General features: G+C 46.6%; 1 protein-coding gene across 6 annotated transcripts in view; it reads left to right on the top strand.

The window, feature by feature from the left end:
- IQCH (IQ motif containing H) overlaps nt 1–15,791 on the top strand; it is a 108,610-nt gene extending 92,819 nt beyond the window's left edge. For 5 of the 6 annotated variants that reach the window (XM_019477493.2, XM_019477491.2, XM_019477495.2 and 2 more), the window contains 4 exons: nt 3,612–3,737; nt 6,479–6,540; nt 9,596–9,704; nt 12,655–15,791. In XM_019477493.2, coding sequence (XP_019333038.2) covers nt 3,612–3,737; nt 6,479–6,540; nt 9,596–9,704; nt 12,655–12,756 — 399 coding nt within the window. In that variant the 3' untranslated portion in view covers nt 12,757–15,791. The remainder of the gene's footprint in view (nt 1–3,611; nt 3,738–6,478; nt 6,541–9,595; nt 9,705–12,654) is intronic. The other variant, XR_002087018.2, reaches the window with a different exon arrangement.
- The last annotated feature ends 713 nt before the right edge of the window (nt 15,792–16,504 follow it).

Here is a 16,504-nt window from a genome sequence, read left to right as displayed (position 1 = left end):
GTTAAAGTGTCACAAAAAAGCGCGCATTTGCTAATGCACATTAAAATAGGCTAATGTGCCTTTTTCTAGTACCTCACAGTGGAGGTAATACATTTAATGCGCATTACCAAAAGTACAATTATGAACATGTAGATGTGCCCAGTAAGAACCAAAAGCTGTTTTAAAACCACGAAGAGCCGTATCTTGGGTGCAGGCTCATAGGGGATGCCCTGCAGAATTGCTGCAAGTTCACTTTCTAAAACCCCCAACCCCGAGCAGCCTGGAAAGAAGGGCTGTTCCCGTCCCCCGCAGACAGAGCCCAAGGGACTCGACCATGCCTAATTAATAACAAGGCTCATTTTTAGGGCAGAACTTGTTGCAGTTTTCATATCTTGTAACTTCATGCAAAAACAGGACTAGAATAACCTTGGCCTTCATGGCAGTAACCGCACGGTGACATGCTTGGTAATCATACTGGTCTGCAGAGTGCTTGCACCTCACGCCTACATACCTATAGCTCTGGCTGCTGCCCTTGTGTCTGAACAGCATTATCAGAGGGTGTGGAAGAGCTGGGTTTCATAGATTCATAGATTCATAGATGTTAGGGTCGGAAGGGACCTCAATAGATCATCGAGTCCGACCCCCTGCATAAGCAGGAAAGAGTGCTGGGTCTAGATGACCCTAGCTAGATACTCGTCTAACCTCCTCTTGAAGACCCCCAGGGTAGGGGAGAGCACCACCTCCCTTGGGAGCCCGTTCCAGACCTCGGCCGCTCGAACTGTGAAGAAGTTCTTCCTAATGTCCAGTCTAAATCTGCTCTCTGCTAGCTTGTGGCCATTGTTTCTTGTAACCCCCGGGGGCGCCTTGGTGAATAAAACCTCACCAATTCCCTTCTGTGCCCCCGTGATGAACTTATAGGCAGCCACAAGGTCGCCTCTCAACCTTCTCTTGCAGAGGCTGAAAAGGTCCAGTTTCTCTAGTCTCTCCTCGTAGGGCTTGGTCTGCAGGCCCTTAACCATACGAGTGGCCCTTCTCTGGACCCTCTCCAGGTTATCCGTATCCCTCTTGAAGTGTGGCGCCCAGAATTGCACGCAGTACTCCAACTGTGGTCTGACCAGCGCCCGATAGAGGGGAAGTATCACCTCCGTGGACCTATTCGTCATGCATCTGCTGATGCACGATAAAGTGCCATTGGCTTTTCTGATGGCTTCGTCACACTGCCGACTCATGTTCATCTTGGAGTCCACTAGGACTCCAAGATCCCTTTCCACTTCCGTGCCACCCAGCAGGCCATTCCCTAGGCTGTAGGTGTGCTGGACATTTTTCCTCCCTTGGTGCAGCACTTTGCATTTCTCCTTGTTGAACTGCATCCTGTTGTTTTCTGTCCAGTTGTCCAACCTATCCAGGTCTGCCTGCAGCTGTTCCCTGCCCTCCGGCGTATCCACTTCTCCCCATAGCTTTGTGTCATCTGCAAACTTGGACAGAGTACATTTGACTCCCTTGTCCAAGTCGCTGATGAAGACATTAAAGAGTATCGGTCCAAGGACCGAGACCTGCGGGACCCCACTGCCCACACCCTTCCAGGTGGAGACCGACCCATCCACCACGACTCTCTGGGTGCGACCCTCTAGCCAATTCGCCACCCACCGGACTGTGCAGTCATCCACATCACAGCCTCTTAACTTGTTCACCAGTATGGGGTGGGATACCGTATCGAAGGCCTTCCTGAAGTCTAAGTATACGACATCCACCCCTCCTCCTGTGTCCAGGTGTTTCGTAACCTGGTCATAGAAAGAGACTAGATTAGTCAGGCACGATCTGCCTGCCACGAACCCGTGCTGGTTTCCCCTCAGCATAATCTGCCCTGCCGGGCTCTCACAAATGTGAGCCTTGATAATTTTTTCAAAGACTTTGCCAAGGATGGAGGTGAGACTGACCGGCCTATAGTTGCCCGGGTCCTCCTTCCTCCCCTTCTTGAAAATGGGGACCACGTTGGCCCTTTTCCAGTCCTCCGGGACTTGGCCCGTGCGCCACAAGCGTTCGAATATTCCCGCCAGTGGCTCTGCAATGATGTCGGCCAGTGCCTTCAGCACCCTCGGATGGATCTCATCCGGGCCTGCTGACTTAAAGGCATCCAGTTCTTCCAAGTGACTCTGCACCATCTCAGGATCTACGCATGGCAGTCTGGCGCCTTGCTGCTGCCCCTCTACAGTCCCAGTGAGAGACTTGTCGTGTCCCTCGCTTAGGAACACTGAGGCCAAGAACTTGTTGAGGAGTTCAGCCTTGTCCCCCCTGTCCGTCACCAATTGTTTCTGCCCATTTAGCAGGGGTCCTATTCCTCCCTGGGCCTTCCTTTTACTCCCTATATATCTAAAAAACAATTTCTTGTTGTCCTTTACTTGGGTTGCCATCCTCAGCTCCATGGTAGCTTTGGCCCGTCTAACTGCCTCCCTACAAGCACGAGCAGAGGAGGTATATTCGTCTTTGGTGATCTCTCCCTGTTTCCACTTTTTATGTGCTCCCCTTTTGGCCCTTAGGCTGCCCTGGATTTCTCTGGTCAGCCAGGGAAGCCTCCTGGCCCCTTTCCCTCTTTTGCCTCGCTCGGGGATCGTCTTGCTTTGTGCCCGAAGGATCGTTTCCTTTAGGCACAGCCACCCTTCTTGGGCTCCCATCCCATCAAAACTCCTACTCTGCAGTGCTTCCTTGACTAATCGCCTGAGTTCACTGAGATCAGCTTTCCTAAAGTCTAGCACTTTCACCCTACTAGTTCCCTTACCCACTCAACGTCTTATGTTGAATTCTATTATTAGGTGATCACTGTCTCCCAGATGGCTACCGATCTGGAGGTCCCCTGTCATTTCCTCAGACATGATGCTGCCATCCATCAGCCTTCAGCAGTTCCCAAAAAACTATTTAGCTTTCCTATATCATATTGGCCTACACTTTTCAGTTTTGTAATAGTGCAGAACAGCAAAGAACGTATCGAGGTTTGCATTGTCGTATTATACATACGAAAGACCGCACTTTTAAAAAAGGCCTCTGCCTTTTCTGACACAAACTTTGATGACTGCAGATTTTGGGATGAGGCACTAAACTACCAGATTTGCACCACGGTAACCATCTATACCTGCAAACGCAGTGCTCACTTGAGCAGACCTGGAGTAAGGCCAGGTGAAAACTGGGCCCTAATGAATCCACCCAGAACCTAAGGATCTCCACTGAGTATAAGCGCTGGAATTTCCATTCAGATCAAATAGCAGCTGATCATATAACTTTAACAAAACGTAGAGATCTACAGAGAGTAATAGATATTGCACTTGGCTACTAGCAGCTTAAATCCAGAGTGGCACTCTCATGGCAGAATCTGGTAGACTGGTTTTATGGAGCTAGTGAGATAACAACATCGACGGGTAACTCACTCGTGTTACTCCGATAGCAGGAGGAGAATCAGGGTCACCGCACAGAAATCTCTGTTTCTGATAGGAATGGGGATTCCACCTGTATAATCAAGGGAGTTATCCCAGCTTCACTCCAGTATAACTGAGAGAAAAAAATCCATCATAGTAGGTAGAAAATTGAACGTGCTTTATATGAAAGGCTATGGAATAAACATGATGTTTTTTCCCCCCCAGTCGTCTCCACTAAGCAGCCGCTCTGCTGTCCTGAGCAGCCAGATGAGGCACTCCAACCTGTCTGTAATCTACTACAGTGTTCTCCTCCAGATGTGTAAGGCTCATGGCATTGGATTTGATGTCCAGGTAAAAAAGGAAAAAGTTATAACAAGTGTAACGTTTGCTCTGCATAACTTGGTATATGGAAATGCCAGTCCCCTGAAATGGGACGCAGGCAGAGTAAAGTCACATGAAGGTGGTGGTTGCAGGAGTTCGTTGGTAATGGGAGGATGGCCCGGTTGCAGTTTAAAATGTAATTCTTTTTAGCAGATTTTCTGAGACTGATTTCATAGACGTTAGGGCTGGAAGGGACCTTGGGAGATCATCAAGTCCAGCCTCCTGCCCCAGGGGCAGGAAGTCAGCTGGGGTCAAAGGATCCCAGCAAGATAAACGTCCAAATGCTTCTTAAAGGAGTCCCAAGTAGGTGCTTGCACCACCTCTGCAGGGAGTCTATTCCAGGCCTTGGGGGCTCGGACAGTAAAGAAGTTTTTCCGTATGTCCAGCCTAAAACGGTCTTGGAGGAGTTTGTGACCGTCGGTCCTTGTCATCCCTTGGGGCGCTCTGGTGAACAGGCGTTCCCCCAGATCCTGATGCACGCCCCTGCTGTACTTACAGGCAGCCAACAGGTCCCCCCCGAGCCTGCGCTTTTCCAGGCTGAAGAGTCCTGTGGCTCTCAGCCTCTCTTCATAAGGCCTGTTCTCCTGCCCTCTGATCATGCACGTGGCTCTCCTCTGCACTCTCTCAAGCTTCTCCACGTCCTTTTTGAATTGTGGAGCCCAGAATTGGATGCAGTACTCCAGCTGCGGCCTCACCAAGGCCGTGGGAGGATGACGTCCTGGGATTTACTTGAGAATCATCTATGGATGTAAGCCAGAGTTTGGTTTGCTTTACCAACTGTGACATCGCATTGGTATCTCATGTTCATCTTGTGGTCACTCATGACCCCCAAGTCCCTTTCAGCCTTGGTGTTAGCAGCCGAAACATGTGAAACCTGTTTATTCCACCCCTGTGCTGTGCTCGGGGCCTCAGCTGAGTGGCACATCCTGCCCAGTGTCTGCCAAAGCCCAAAAATGAGGCAGTGAAGCCTCCTTAGAACAGCCCTACACACATGCCCCAAGCTGTCCTCAGACTCGTGCTTCTTGCCATGCAGGCAGAGATGCCCCAAGACCCCTGGACTGCCTCGTTCCCAGGATCTGGTGCATCCTGAATGTGTAGGCAGGGCCTAGTTGTTGGTGATATTCAGGTGGTGTTTGGAAACGGTGTAGACAAGCCCCTGCATAACAAAGGTTTCTTTAGCAGGCTCCATATTATAAATAAGGTTAGTTTAGCTATCGGTCTTCTGTTGGCTTCCTTTAGCTGTAGCATAGTTAAGTTTGGCAGGATTCAGTTTTTATTGGCAAACATTGATTTCACCTCACACTCACAGACCGATGTAAAAATATTTCCATCGTTAATAATTGAAATTTATAGAAAGGGAACATAAGAAAAGTGATAGCTGATGGAGCGTGTGATGGTGATGGCGGGGGAGCAGTCCTAGAGACGCTGCCGAGTGTAGTTCAGACTGCAATTCCCAGAAACCCCAGGGGACTGGGAACAAAGGAAGAGGAAGTGACAAAGCAGACGAGGGAGCTACGGGTGAGTGGAGCTGGGACTGATGGCAGCTCTGCCGCTCAGCTGGCGGCAGCCCTACAGTAGTTAGGTTTGTCGCGGCAGGCGGTTAAACTGCACGATAATAACCGTGTACTGTAATTGATAAATCGTCTGCCTCCCACATACTTAATTTCGTGCAGTCCTGAAAATGTAAATCGATAAAAATCTGAATAAATGCTTAAAAGTAAACATCAATATTATCCGTCAAAATGATTAAAAAATAAAAATCAAACGCTGCCAAACCTAAGTATATTATTGAATCCTTGAAAGCTATAGTGCTGCGGGTTTTGCGTTAACTAGCTACATCCAAAGGGCAGATGATTTTGTAAAAGGGGAAGAATAAGATGATGAGAAAAGTCAGATGATAAAGGTGAACAGTAGGAGAGATGAGAAAGAAAGAAACCTCTTCCTTCATTGGAGAAAGGATTATGAACAGAAGGAGGATATATCAAGAGCGGGGAAAAAGAAATAGCCCAATGGGTAAAATGAAGATAAAAGCTGGTATTCAAAGGAAAAACAGCAAATGGAAAGAAGTATTAAGGGGTGGAGGGTTTCATCATGAAATCTACAGTCATTCTTCAAGCTGTCCCACTCCACGCCTTCTCTGGGATGGGCTGTTATATCAGGAAATTTGTCCATATTCCTAGTGACCATCATTGCTCAACACATCTCGCTATTAGGCCCCATGAATTTTGTCGGTGAACCTATTGACTCAGAATGAATTGGAAGACATTATGAAAGTTCATGTTAAGTCAGCACCTAACAACAACTGTAGAAACTTATTTTAAGGAGCATGAAAAACTAAAGTAATTTCTACTATACTAAAGAATTTAGTGTTTTTACACATCATCTTAAATGAGCTGGACCACGTACAGGCCAAGTTTGAAATGATCCATCCGTGATCATCCCACACTGTAGGGGGAACAAAATATTTATTACTGAGTAGTAGCCTTGAAATATGTGTATTTGAATTTACAGAAAATTACCGCTTTCTGTTCTCAAGTATAAATTACTTAGGTTGTGCTTACTAATGATCCATTACACACATTTTAAAACTAACCTTTCTTTAATTATGTGATTATGTACTTACTTTCCATGTACAGTACATTTTAGACATCTGTAATTGGAAGTGTTGTTTTCAGGAACGATTAAAATAAAGGTTTTTTTCAATTTAACAGGAAAAACAAGGAACCATTTTTATGCTCTATGAAGACCGCAGGCGATACAGATTGGGAATGATGTGAGTACACACTGTAAATTAAATAACTGGATAAATTGGTGGAAAGTTTTTAAACTGAAGAAGGTGAAAAGACAGAGTATTGATGTCATGGATTTTAATAAAACTGATGATTTACTTGAAGGCAATGTAGTGTTCCAGTGATGGTCACCTGTTACTCAGAAACTCTGATGACTCTCAGTAGAGGTGTACGATGCTGGCTCTACTGGATTCGGATTTGGATTCGGTCCGAATCGGAGACAGTGATTCAATTCATTGGTTTGGATCACTGTCCCCGATTCAATTTGACAGAATCCAAACCTGAAGATTTGATGCCGATTTGGAGAATCAGCGATTCGGCCATAGACACAGCTGTAAATGTTTTTTCTACATACCTCGAGGTACCAGCACAGTTTGTGATCACTGCAATGGTGGGGTAGATGGAGCATCCCATAGGAGTGTGGGGGGCCCTCCACGTGCTCGGCAGTGAGCCTGGAAGTGTTCTGGGCCTGCCAGGGAACATGCAGGGAGGCCCCCCCACATTCCCCTGGCTCGGCAATCAGCTGTGGGGGGACCTCAGGTGCGCCCCCAGACCCAGGAGGCACCAGTCGCTGAGCCAGGGGGGTGCAGGGGGCCCCCCAATGTGCTCCCCAGTGGACCCAGAAGTGGACCAGAAGTGCTTCTGGTCCACTTCCGGGTCTGCTGCCAAGTGCACTGGGGAGCCTCATGTGCTCCTGTGGGATGCTCCGTGCACCCCAGCATCGCTGCATTCACGAGCCCCTGCTACCTAGAGGTATGTAGAATAAACATTTAAACCGAATCTTTCCAAATCTCTCTGAATTGATTCAGAGGGATCTGATTTGATTCGGAGAGAGTAAAGGGTCCTGATTCGATTCGGATTCGGAGATTCATACACCGAATTGGGCTGCATCTCTGCTGAATTGAATCAGGGACTGAAGGTTCGCATAGCCCTAACTCTCAGTAAGACTGCCAGGCTGCAGACAGGGAAAGGCTTTGGTAAATGACTGTAACAGAGTAAGCAGTTGTCTGTCTTGCAGCCTGCAATCTGTGTGAAGATATCCAAGCCAGCTTGACGCGAGCTCATTTGGGTACTAGTAGCAGTCTAGGCATTGCGGTATTTGAGCACTGCATGGGCTGTATTACTTTGCCTCTTGGCAGCTCCACCTGGAGCTCTGTGCAGCCGTACCTGGACTGGCACTAGTATCCCAGTGAACTAGTTTAATTTGAAGCTAGCTGGGGAGTGCCTACCCCAAGGTTGGGCAAAATGGTGGATTTGGCCAGCAGCTGGACTCCATTTTCCAGCAGCCGCTGCCCACATGGCTGAGGCTGGTCTCCATGGAGACCCCAGTCACAGCTGCACAGTGATAGCACAAGGCTAGGGTTGCCATGGAGACTGGCCCCAGCCACGCTGGCAGGGCACATGGCAGGACAGGGTAGGGGGCTGCTCCAGAGCCACTGGGATCTTGCGGTGGGAGCAGCTTGGTTGAGGCTAAGACAGAACCACAATTTGCAGCCTGCGTGCTCTGGGCAGGGGCACGCAGGCAGCAGATCGCGGCTCTGCCCTGGCTCGGGAGCGTGCTGTCACCTCTGCAAGGAGCCAGGGCAGAGCCACGATTTGCTGCCTGTACACCCCTGCCGGGAGCATGCAGGCTGCAGATCGTAGCAGTGCCCTGGGCCCAACCAAGCTGCCCATACTGCAAGCTCCCAGTGGCTCTGGAGCAGCCCCCCGCCCTGTCCTGCCATACACACCCTGCCAGTGTGGCTGGGGCTGATCTCCATGGCAACCCCAGCCTTGTGCTATCACAGCACAGTTGTGGCTGAGGTCATGGAGACTGGCCCCAGCCATGAAGGCAGGGGCTTCTGGGAAATGGAGTCCACTGCCAGCCAGATCTGACCCATGGGCCGGACTTTGCCTGCCCCTGCGCTACACTGTGCTACTGTCTGCAGAGTAAACGTAGCTGGAGCTAGTGCAGTTTGTGGATCAAGGAACTGAAAGAGAAATTAGCAAGATAATCAATTAAGTAAATGAACCCCAGCTGAACATGGGACGGGATTGGGTGGTAAGGGGTAGCTATGGCCCCTTGCCTCTTCCTCCTGACCATCTGAGCTGGCCAGTCCTAGACATGCACGCGTATGTACCTCTTTGTATGAATGTGTCCTCTTATGGGTTGTCATAGTAGCGATACAAGTACTTGTATCACTTGCATAAGTGTAAGTGTCTAGGGTGTACGAGTTCATTTATTTCTGACCTCATGCCAACAACACCTAATTCCCCGGAGAGCTCTCAGATGCATTTGTCACCCTGACGTAGCATGTGCTGTCCATACTTCCAGCCATGCAAACTCATTGGATCTTACACTTTGTGATCCACATTTATCCCTCCAAGACTGCAAAATAGGAGGCAACCCATATCTTTCATTTGGAAACAGTTGCAAGAATGCAGCAGTTTGGTTCAATTTGTAACACCATTGAAATAGCTCAGCTGTATAATTAATCTTGCGCTATGCTCATGTTCATTGCTGCTGTGGTCCACTAAAGAAGGCTCGTTTCCCCTCAGCATAGGAGGCTACAGTGAGGATCTGTATATATTCCTAAGAGACTGCAGCACCAATGACTAGCATTGATGCTTCTAAGTATGACACAGCTGTCTGAGAAATGTTTGCAAAGTTTGGATGTCTGCACGTCCAAATATACTCTATGCATGAATTGTATCTCAATATGCATGGGGTAGCAACAATGCTTTTAAACTAATTTAAATGTTAAAATAATGTGCTAGTGCCACTGTCCTAACTCAGTGGTAGCCTTCTGCTTAGAATAGCTGAACCCACTGCTCTCCTCTGCTAAGTTGATTAATAAAAATTATTTATTACACAAATCCTTTCTGTTGACAAGTTAAAATGGAGCCTCATCTTTCATATCTCCCTGAAGATTGCCACCTTGTGAGATTGAAAATACTCATTAAATTCCATCACCAGACAGGCACAAATGAGAGGGCGATTGTTTTTAAGCATGTGAAGGGAATCATTGGTAAACTCATTTGTTTGGATATCATTAACAGAACAATCGGAGAGGATCTCCAGGGGGTCCTCATGACCTTTGCTCGCAATCTCTTCATCATCCATCAAGAAATATCAGCACCTAATATGCAAGGCGAGACCAATTTTAAGGTGAGGTGTTAATTAACTAACGATCCTGGTTAATTTCTGTACAAGGGCTGAAAATACCTCATGCTGTATCGTAAACAAGTGCTAAACCATTCCTGTTTTATTGTTAGCAGTACATATTTTACAGTGTCTAGGTCAATATAGTAAGTCTCCCAGTGAACTCGTTAGTTAAATTTAATAGTTTGAAACTTTTTCTTTAAAAGCAGAGCTGTTCTAGCATGAAACACCACATCTTTGGAGTTTCTCTTGTAAAGGTAAAGAAGCCCACCTTGCTGCTGTAGGTAATTGTCACAGGCTATAGGTAATTGCCTCTGGTTTCTTTTTAAAGGGATACAATCAAGATGACAAATTAAAAATCAAGCATCCCCATTTTATTAATAACCACTTGGATTATTACATTATTAGATTATTTTAAGAAATCCAACCCACCTTCCAGCAGCTAATCAGCTGGTTTAGCCCTTGCTTGTCACCTTGAACACTGAGATAGATTATTCAATTTCATTTTTGTTTCCTTCATCCAACCTCCTCTGGACGAAGCCAGCCCACCTCGCCCAACCTCCTGCGCCAGAAGACGCTGCAAAGTCAAGACAGAGCTGCTGAGTTGGTCCTGTTAGCTTAAGGTTTTCTGTACTGGCAATGTTCCCCAAAGGATCGTTGATGCTTGCTCTGTCACTCTTTTGTGCCAGTCTGCTTGTTTAAAAGAGACTGCGGAGCGATAATGAATCCAGCCCTATGCTCAGTCTTGTCTCTTTGCTGGCCCGGACCAAAAATAGTACACGCCAGCTAAGACCTGAAAAACGGGCCGACTATAAATGGTATATTTAGGAGATAAGACATTCAATCTGCAGGAGGAAATAAATTGTAAAACTACAAACCTACCATTGGAACTACAATAAATTGTAACCTACAAGCAAAAGCACAGCCTGCCAATACAATAAATATTTACAGCCTCGGTTGGTGAGGCGGTTCTTCCCTTGCCCCGTACCATCTTTTCAATCCAAAGAGTAGCATAACTTTCCAGCAACTATTCTCCTGCTAGCTCATATGCCCCTTCGCTTTCCATCTGGACCATAGGCATTTTGTTATCAGCTATGAGGGCACCTTGTTTATCACTTTGTGCTCTTAGTCATAGGGAATAAGTTTAAAACAGATTCTCTTCAATGCTAAGTCTGTTTGTTCCTGTGCTGAGCAGAGCGTGAGATCACATTTTTCAGGTAAGATCTAATTACGTTTCACTGTGTGTGGCAAAGTGGGGCTCCCTGACTAGCCACAGTGCTAGTTTCCCCACTTGCCTTTGGGCACGCCACCCACCTGTCTCGCCTGCCATGCCTTGTTGTTAATTAATTAGAATATTAATTAAGGTGGGAGGCTGCCCATTCTTGCCCCAGTGCCAGGGGGCACTATCTGAGGCTCCGTTCCTCTCCTACACCGCAGCCCAAGCCTTGCAGATGGCATCCAGATGACACAGTGCTCCTAGCCTACAGCCAGACCAAACTTAGGTCCCGTTGTCAGGCCTCAGTCACACACACGTTTATACCGCCCTCCTCTCACAGGGTCTCTTTCATGCCTCGACAACTTATTCTGCCTTGCTCCCTCTTGGAACGGGCCCCTTAGGTCATAGGCTTTATCTAGTTCGTACCTTGGGTGGCAGACTTACCGTCTTTTGGGCCGCTTCTGCAATCCTCACTGGGGTAGTGGCCAGCCAATTACCCGACCGGGTCTAATCTTGCTCTGGCCCCTTCTGGGGCAATTCACATATATACAAAACATACTGAGCTCCCAGCCCTCTGGTTTCCCCCCACTTTACTGGGGCTCCTCATCTCCACCCCCTCACTGGGGCTCCACACTGCCTTTTCACTGGGGTTGCCCCCTCACTGGGGCTCTACATCTTCCACTGCCCCCCTTGGCAGGGCTGTACATCTCCGTCCTCTCACTGGGGCCATTCCCTCACTGGGGTCCTCATTCCCCTCACTGGGGCTACTCATCTCTGCCCCCCTCACTTGGGGCTCCACACTGCCCCTTCACTTGGGGTAATGGGGCTTCCCTCCCCGGTGGGCTCAGGTAGCTATAGCCGTGCCTGACCCCAACTACTTTTCCTCAGGGTCCTACACCCTACAGGTCTCAGGTGGCCACAGACGTGCCTGGCCCCCACTCTCCCTCCTCGAGGTCTTGCACCCCACAGGGTTCAGGTGGCTGCAACCATGCCTGGCCCCCACTACCTCCGATGTTACCAGATCCACCTGGAGGTGAGGGCTGGGGTTAAGGTGCCCCTACCTGCTTTTCACTGGGATGGTAACTGGCCTGGCATTTCCTGGGGGCTCCCACACCGAGAGCCCCACCAGACCACCCACTCCTGGCAGGATGCAGTTTTAGGTCATGCCCAGGACCAGGAGCCTCCTAGCCATCCCCTACAGCTGCTCCCTTACCTCCAGGATGCTATGGAGCCTTGCAACCAGGCAATGTTACTGCCTGCCCTGCCAGCAGCAAACTGCCCTGTTTATTTGGGCAGCCACAGATCTGAAATGGCCGCTGCAATCATGCACCTGTGGGCTGCTTGGCTCCGGTCTTAAAGTGGCAGACACCTACAGTGCCCTGCCACACCATGCAACAAACGAAACAAAGAAAATCATATTAAAAATGTAAAGAGGGGTTTCTACTTCATTTTATTTAGAGTGAATTAAGGGTGATTTATATATGTCAAATAAAATTCAGCTTAATTAATTAAAAAAGAGAAAAGCTGTTTTGTTTTCCTGTTTACCTAAAACTTGTATTTACAGTATTTTCAGATAACTCCCTTGCATCCCATGGTAGCAGTGAAAAACTCCCTTGGTGCCTTCTGGCCTGGGCGACACTGATTGCATTTGGAAAGGGCTGGCAGGAAGCAGAGGTTTTTGGCTGGTTTACTCCCCTGTAATACTCGTCAAGTAACTTGTAGTTTTTGACTCTGTTACAGATGGCAATTCGAGACATTGAAGCAATCTTGGGAACTACAGCAGAGAACAAACTAAAATGTGAAGAAGAGCAGTCCTCCAAAGCAGATGCTCCCCAAGAATAGTTCACTGAAATGTTTAAAGTATCATATTATTTAAGCCTCTCAGAAAGCAGGGGAGGTGGGGGAGCTCCAATTTTAAGGAATGCAGGGAAAACATGATAACCTAAATATTTTGTTGCCTCTATACCTTGATAATTGACTTAATATTTACAGGGACTGAATGTTAATGATTACTGTGTGCATTTAAATGGTTAGTAAAAATAGTCCTAAAATACCCCTGTTTGTGCAAAAGGAAATCAGTAAAAAGGTGAAAAACAATACTTGCTGCCCATGCTATTCTACATGCCCCCACATTTGTATTTTGAATCCTGAGCACAGCGTCTGCCTTTCAAACCTTATTCACAGAATCATAATTGTTAAGGTCAGAAGAGATGTCACGATCTAACTAACAGCACAGCCACAGCCTTTCATCCGGTGATTCCTGCCTCCAGTCCATAACTTCTGGTTGAGCTAAATTGTGTCTCTCACATAAATCAACAGTCTTGATATGAAGACAGGAGGTAGCAGGGAGTCTGCCACATCCCTCAATAAGTCAAGTGACTTCCCTGTTAAAAAATCAGTGCCTTATTTTTAGTCTGGATTGGTCTAGATTGTGACAAATCTTGTTACGCCTTTGTCTGCAAATCTAAAAGAGTCCTTGGCTGTCAGAAATCTTCCGTCTGCTGCAGTAGTTAAATTGGGATCAAGTTACCTCTGAAACTTCTTTTGGATGAACCAAACGGAGAGTGCTGTTTTAGTCTTCCACGGTAAGATGGCTTTTCTTGTCTTCAACTCATTCTGGCATCTCTTTTCTGAACTCTAAGTCACCAACATCCTTTTAAAAACATAGGTGCCAAAACTGGACATTGTATTCCAGTGATGATTTCACTAATGCCACGCACAGTAAAAATGCCACGTCCCAGCCTCTGCTTAGTATATCCAATGACTGTTGGCCACTGTATCCTACTAGGAGCTCATAATCAATTGGTCTCCATGACTCCTAGGGCCCGTTCAATGACCCCATTAATAGTTCCTTTTTCAGATATATCTATTAGCTAGTTTTTATCTGTTTGATATGTTCTGTGCTGATGCTGTGTGTAAAAATCAGAATTTTGCACGGTAATAAGTTAAACACATTAGAGAACCCCATACGACTACTACACTTACCTTTAGTAGGGTGGGTATGTTGTTGCAGTCACGACGGTCTAGAAAATACGTGAGAAGCAAAGGATTTTTGATGATATCTTTTATTGGATGATACTGCATAACTGAGAGAGACATCAGGCACGTCAGACACGAGTGCCCTTCTTGAGGCACCTTCAGGACCCTTGCTTTTCAGAGTTACCCGTCTTAGCCAAACTTGCAGTCTCATCAAAAAAGACATGATTTTTGTGTCACAAGAACTGTCGCCCATAAAATTACATTGATGAGCATGAATTGTGTTTTTATTTTTTAAATCTGCACTGACTGCATGCCAGGCCAGCTTTTCCTGAGTTTGCCTGGAACAATATTTATCCACTTAGAATTGCTATAATTTGGAGGTAAGCGGTAAAATAGTTCTTTAGCATCAAGTCCCTCATTGCCGACAGGACAGGATGGTAGCGGACAGGGGAAGAACCACCTCGCCAACCAAGGCTGTAATATTTATCTTACTGGCAGATGGTGCTCTGGCTTGTAGTTTACAATTTATTTCCTCCTGCAGATTGAGTGTATTATCCCCTGAATATGCCAAGTCTCTTCCAACTTACTGCTCAAAAATCTCAAGCCAAGCCAGGATTTTCAAGGCAGTAATGGCATTTACTATGCAGTTACAGTATATCCGTATTCTCTTTTTACAAATGCAGGTTTAACTGAAGTGCACGTGTGCCAGGATCCATTAAGTCAGTACATAATCTCCTGTATCAACCTTCGTATTTCCACTTTGGTTGACGAGCTAGTTAAAGATACAAGCAAGAACTTTCACATAAATGCTGACTTGCCCCTCAGATAAGAATCTAAATTTACATACTGTAAAATTGCTTGGTCTTTTTTGTCACAGTTTTAATAAAAACTTGGTTTTGGATGCCCTAGCGCCACGTGTAGGTTGTCTGCTGTGGAATTCAGCCAACACGCTTCCTTTCTAGAAGGCTTTGTTTCACTGCAGCTGGAAATGAGAGCAGCATGTCCCTTGCCTGTGGTAGGTACAACATTGATCTGTCGCTTGCAAGAAGTCAGTTATCAAAAGACATTGCTAAGAATGCTGCACTACTTGCTTATTAATCGTTGAGACAAAGAATTGCCACTTGTTCTCCCTTGGTGCTGAGGATAAGCTCTTCCAGCTTTGTCCCCACTGCAGACAAGACATGCTCTCTCTGTACTTGCTTCCTGCTCAAATAGGCCATTGCTAGATTTCTCGCCAAGCCTCTCCTATACGCAGTGTAGCATTCCCATTTGGTCACTAAAACACTGTGTGTATTGGGGTGGGAGGTCATTTCCCAAGTGTTTTATCAACCTGAGAGTTAGCAGTTTTCTTAAGGGCTAAAAAGAAATAAGTCTCGATCTGAGCCAGAACAACATAAGGTCTGAGAGGCTCATTAGTTCACTGGCACTCAACAGATCGCTGTGTCCTAGGTGGAAATGAAACCCTCTACCTCCTTATGTCTTTGTTCTGGTCTGACAAAAGAAAACTCTACCTGTTTTTGCTTAGCACATGTGATCTGAAAAGTCCTCTGGTGAGATAGATTTCCCAGTCTGTACTAAGTGTGAAATGTACTGGAGGAAAATGTTTTTAATTACTATTAGCATTTTGGAGTCTTGAGTCAATGGCAAGATTGAAATGATTTTAGTCTGTCACATTCAACTTGCATGCTGCTGGTGTCAAAAATGTTGTTTCGGCATTATGGTGGTTATGGGCTGAAATACCAATTTGCAATCAAATATGTGTTGTGTCATACGTTATACATGTCATTGTAACGTACTCACGTTTAGGTGTGTTTAGTCCCAAGCTCACGCCACTACATTCCTCTGTTTCCCTTATCAGGAAAAAAATGATCCCTTGAATAAAGTTATATGAACGATCACCGTGATCTAGGTTTGCAGAAGAGTAAGGCATGGGAGAAGCAGGATCGGCAGATGAAAGGACGCTCGAGGTTGGTTACTTCTCAGATGCCAGAAGACAACTCAACAGGTAGTAGGCAAGGTTTGGGGCAGGGGAGCTCCAGAGCCAAGAGTTGCTGTGGGACGTTTACTAGAAGGAGACGGAGTTGTCTTACAAGCTGGGAAATGGGTTGGTGGTGCAGTTGCAGAAGGTGTAGGCTGTTTACAACACAATTCAGAGCTTCTGCCTCGGCAAAGCTGCTAGTGAGTATGAATACATTCATGTAACATACCCTACAGACAGAAGAGTGCAAACAGATTTGAGAACTCAACAATGTACCTTGAAAAAAGGTAAATGTTTGCAGTATTAGTGTCACTAAGATGGGCCTCCTGACATAAGCCCTGAATAAATGGGAGGATTTATATATTGAAAATTCAGCATATGTGATAGATTCTTCATTTACTTCTTATAGGGTGCATTTGCACATCGCCCTGCATTGCTGTAGCGACGCGCTACATTGCCATATGGTGATACAGCAATCACGTGAGTCTACACGTGATCGACAGCTACTTCCCCGTAGTGGCGCGCTGCCCCGTTTTAGCATGTCGCTACAGCGAAGTATTGGCAAATCTAACTGCACCATGCACACGGCGCAGTACAGGCAGTTACTTCCAAAAGGAAGCACTAAAGCGCGGT

The sequence above is a fragment of the Alligator mississippiensis genome, chromosome 11, assembly GCF_030867095.1.
Source record: "Alligator mississippiensis isolate rAllMis1 chromosome 11, rAllMis1, whole genome shotgun sequence".
Lineage (NCBI taxonomy): Eukaryota > Metazoa > Chordata > Crocodylia > Alligatoridae > Alligator > Alligator mississippiensis.
Note: the sequence above shows the minus strand (reverse complement) of the source record. Positions and strands in the feature narration are given on the sequence as shown.